Raw genomic sequence first — 4,643 nt, 5'->3', positions numbered from 1 at the left:
ACGCCATTTAATTAAAAATGATAATAAAATTTTGATTTAAAAACTAATAAATTGTGCAATTAATTGAAAACTGGAATTTAAAGCAAACACACACAAATTTATGGAACAAATAGAGTAGTCAATTCGAATTATAATCCAATAAATCAAATTAACACTAAACCAAACAGTGCCTTAAAACCAAGTAACTACCAAATTTCGATTTGTTTAATCCTTGATCAAATCATAGGAAATTACTATTAAAATGAAGTACTTGTTATGTGCTTCAATAATCTACAAAAATTATAAATTTTGGCAAAGTTTTGCTATGTATTCGATTGATTTAAAAATTAGAATCTCAATCTCTCTTTCAACTTGTAAAAGGCTGTGTGTATATATGTGAATGAAAATTGAGTGTTTTTTTTATTTATATACACAGCAACAAAAAATAATCTTATCTCCCTAAGTTGCAACTACTGTGTTTTATACTTAGATTAAACTTTAAGTTGCGACCACACTAGAACAAATTTTGACTAAGTATCAACTAAGTTGCCATAGGGTGACACTTTCATGACTCAAAAAAAATTAATTTGCGATTAAGAGAGTTTCCCTTGCAACTCCTGTAGAAACTGCTAAGTTGCAATTACAGGGGTTGTCTAATGATTTAGTAGAAATTCTAAGTCGCGCACACTGGGGAAGTAAGTCAAATAAAAAACTAAGTACTTGCAACAAGGAAGCTTACCCTCTTCGCGCAACTTAGACATTAACCAAATGCCTAGGTTGTGAATACAGGACACCTGTATTTAGATAAAAATTTGATGGTACTGCCATAAAATATGTTTTTAAAATTTATTAATTCTTATATCATTAATTGATAAAGATTAATAAATTATTAACAAAATTTTTGCTACTGTTTTACCAATTTAGTGAATTCTGTTAAATATTAATTATTTAAAATTCATCAAGATCAATATTTCACAACTTTATTCACAATTATACAATAATTACCATTACATTGATAATATCATACTTTTTGTTGAGATAAAATTATGCTACTACCACATTCCCACATTCGTAGGCCGACAATTTGTCTGAATAGGTCGAATCATTAATTTTAATAAACCTCTTTAAATATTAAATTATTTAAAGTCCACTAATATTAATAAATCACAACTTCGATTACAACAATTATCATTAAATTAATAATATCACAATTTTTTATATCAAAATTATGCTGCAACATTTTATTCAAAATTTAATCAACAATAATTAAATTATTTTCAAACATTTTGACAATATAAATGTGCTTAATTATTTATCAGTTAGATACAATCACACAAATATTTATATTTATATTATAAAAAAAAATAATGACAAATAAATTCACATGGACGTTACTATGTAGCCATCACAATCTTTTTGCTTTTTAAATTATTTGGTAGAAGTTGTCAGTGGCCATCACGGATAACGCATTTGCGGATTTTGTATTGAGCCGGTCATATATCTAACCAATTATTAAAAGCCTGTCATTTTTGTTTATAATTTGAGAAACAGAATTATTTTTATCATTTTTTTCGCTAAGTGCCAAGTTATTGTATATATTTATTTCTAATTTTCATGTTCTCAATGCAACATCGGACCATGATAACATCAGAACGGAAAATCATAAAAAAAATACATGAAAAAAAAACAAAGCAAAGCAAAGGTGTAATCGCCCAATCGGGGCAGAAAAGATGCAAATAATAAAAAAATGATTTGGGCCGTAATATTAAAGCCCAATGTGTTCGAAATCCAAAGCCATCACAACACAAATTAAAGCCACGGGCCCAAGGGTTTGGTTATATCAAAACCCTAGCTGAAGGCAAGAGGAGAGAACATCATCTAAAGATCTCAAAAAAGAGAAAAGAAAAATGGCGAGCGGCGGAGTAGCAAGAGAGCTGTCCACCATGGAGGCTGATATTCAGATGATGTGCGCCGCCGAAGTTCATCTCGGCACCAAAAATTGTGACTTTCAGATGGAGCGTTACGTTTTCAAGCGCCGCAATGATGGTAACTCTCTCTCTCTCTCTCTCTCTCTCTCTCTCTCTCTCTCTTTCTCTCTCTCCCCCCCTCTCTCTGTCTCCCTCCCTCTCTCCCTCCGTTCCTATTTATACGTGTATATATATTTGTTCATTTTTTTCTTTTTGTTATCGTGCTGTAGAATTTTACTCATTTATCGATAAAATGAATTGTTTCCTTTATGTTGGATGATTATTTGTGTATATATTGCAATTTTATGTCAATTTGGATAGGCTAATCTGTGATATTTTCTGAAAGAGATAGTTGAATCTGTTGTATTTGTTATTATATTTCTTAGGTGTTAGATGTGTATTGTTCGGGTTGTGATATGAATTAATACGGAACTTGTTTTTGTCGATGTTATGTTAAAATTGGATTGGTTTTGTAATTGGGTCAGGTATTTATATCATTAATTTGGGAAAGACATGGGAGAAGCTTATGTTGGCTGCTAGAGTTATTGTTTCCATCGAGAACCCACAGGACATAATTGTCCAGTCTGCCAGGCCTTATGGTCAGAGGGCTGTCCTGAAGTTTGCTCAGTATACCGGTGCAAATGCTATTGCTGGACGTCACACTCCTGGAACGTTCACCAATCAGCTTCAGACTTCCTTCAGTGAGCCCCGTCTGCTTATTTTGACTGATCCTCGAACTGACCACCAGGTTTGATTATTATGCCTCGATCGCAGTTTTGTTTGTTATTCTTGGAATAAGTGGATGTGATATTTGTATGTTCGATTTATTTTTTTGATTATATGGACTTTTGTTGAAATTGTTAAATTTTTGTACAGCCTATTAAGGAAGCTGCTCTTGGAAACATTCCCACCATTGCTTTCTGTGACACCGATTCTCCGATGAGGTATGTTGATATTGGCATTCCTGCCAATAACAAGGGAAAGCACAGCATTGGTTGTTTGTTCTGGCTATTGGCTAGGATGGTCCTCCAGATGCGTGGTGTCATCAGTCAAGGACACAAGTGGGAAGTGATGGTAAGTTTGCTGAATATCACTAATCTTTTTCTACATCTATTAGTTACGAGTTGAAAGAGCATTGTATAAAAACCTTATTTGGATGTCTCCATTGTTCATTTGATGTAAATTTTGTGGAATTGTCATTGTACAGGTTGACCTGTTCTTCTACAGAGAGCCTGAAGAAACTAAAGATCAAGAAGAAGATGACCTTCCTGTAGCAGACTATGCAGGAGATTATACAACTGCAGCCCTTGGTGGTGAACAGTGGTCGAACCAGATTACTGATGCCCAGTGGGGCGGTGATGCTGTTCAAACGGCCATTCCTGCAGTTCCTGCTGGTACATGGACAGACGCTGGTGAGTTGGGTTTAGTTTGGTTTAACTAATGAAATACTAGATTATCATTTTAAGTCTTAGAATGCTAATTTTCATCAAAAGCAACCTACTGGCAAGTATAATCCTCCTGTTGGTTGTAATATATGATCATATGTAGACCCCTTTGTGACTATCATTTGTAGGAGTACCAATACAAGCTATCAAGTATTGTTTTTTTTTAAATAGAGTATTTATGGATTGGTTGATTCTTCAGAATGTTTATAAGTGTCTGCCCACCATCTAATTTGACTTGTGTCGTTTTTCCTGGCTTGATACTATTTGTAGGGCCAATTTCTGGTGATGGTTGGGATGTGGCAGCTGCTCCTGTACCTGGAGTTGGAGCTGATGCCCCTTCAGCTGTTGTAGCCACTGGCTGGGATTAATAGACTAATTAGTACTTCCATCTAGAAAATGAGTGTTTCTGTTTTGTCATCTATTTAATTTGGACTTTTGAAGTACTTTTAGGCAGTGCTGAAGGATGCTTGCAGAATTTTATATTTTTAATATTTTTGCTCCTTTAACTTTGCAATGCAGAAGTGCTAGTTATGTTTCACGTTAGTGTAAACTAAATTTTTGTCGGGTTATGTTTAATATGGTTGGTTTCTATATCATCGTTCTTAGTTATATGTTATTGTACTTAGGAATGAGTTCTTGTCTAAATTATGTTGATCTCAAACCTACAGTTAAAAGGTAGTAGCAGTCAACCCAGGGAAAATTTTAGGTTTAAATTTTATGTGGACAGTAGTGATTGAAATAATTTTCCTCTTTGATAAGTCTTGATGTGTGGTTTTTCAAAAAAAAAGAATTGTTTGAACAAACTTGTTGTGTGTACTTTCCCTTCTCTTGAAATTTTCGACATCATCAGCAGAAGCTTTTATTAGATGAAAGAAATGTTTACTTAGAATGAGCTTTAGACCTTACACATTCATTGGATTTTGGTAGTAATACAGCTATCTTATAGCTTGAAGTTAAAAAGGTGAGAATTAGGGATTCCCTTATAAATTTGTGGTAATTAATATTTTTTTGCATAGTAATATGACAATCTATCTAATTCTGTTTAAATTCCTTGTCCTATGTTACATAGTCTGAACTTTGAAGTCGAGTAAGAGGACCATTTTTTTTTGAATCTACGTAAGTAGATCAATTGAGAAGATATTGGCAGCTGTTTGAGCTTTTGCAGACGTCTGCAATGCGATTAAACGAAAGCTAAAAAGAAATGAAGCGGGAGATGGCGGTGACAGCCCTAGTGATTGTATGGTGTTTTACA

At 33.6% G+C, this 4,643-nt stretch overlaps 1 protein-coding gene across 1 annotated transcript; it reads left to right on the top strand.

Moving 5' to 3' along the window:
• Window positions 1-1,831: 1,831 nt before the first annotated feature.
• Window positions 1,832-3,929, top strand: LOC141683966 (small ribosomal subunit protein uS2). The gene is made up of 5 exons (XM_074488777.1): window positions 1,832-2,025; window positions 2,432-2,694; window positions 2,823-3,020; window positions 3,154-3,358; window positions 3,662-3,929. The coding sequence occupies exons 1-5, from the start codon at window positions 1,887-1,889 to the stop codon at window positions 3,757-3,759; spliced, it is 903 nt and encodes a 300-aa protein (XP_074344878.1). The 5' UTR covers window positions 1,832-1,886; the 3' UTR covers window positions 3,760-3,929.
• Window positions 3,930-4,643: the final 714 nt, after the last annotated feature.

Source organism: Apium graveolens, chromosome 9 (assembly GCF_009905375.1).
Source record: "Apium graveolens cultivar Ventura chromosome 9, ASM990537v1, whole genome shotgun sequence".
NCBI classification, from domain to species: Eukaryota; Viridiplantae; Streptophyta; class Magnoliopsida; order Apiales; family Apiaceae; genus Apium; species Apium graveolens.
Note: the sequence above shows the minus strand (reverse complement) of the source record. Positions and strands in the feature narration are given on the sequence as shown.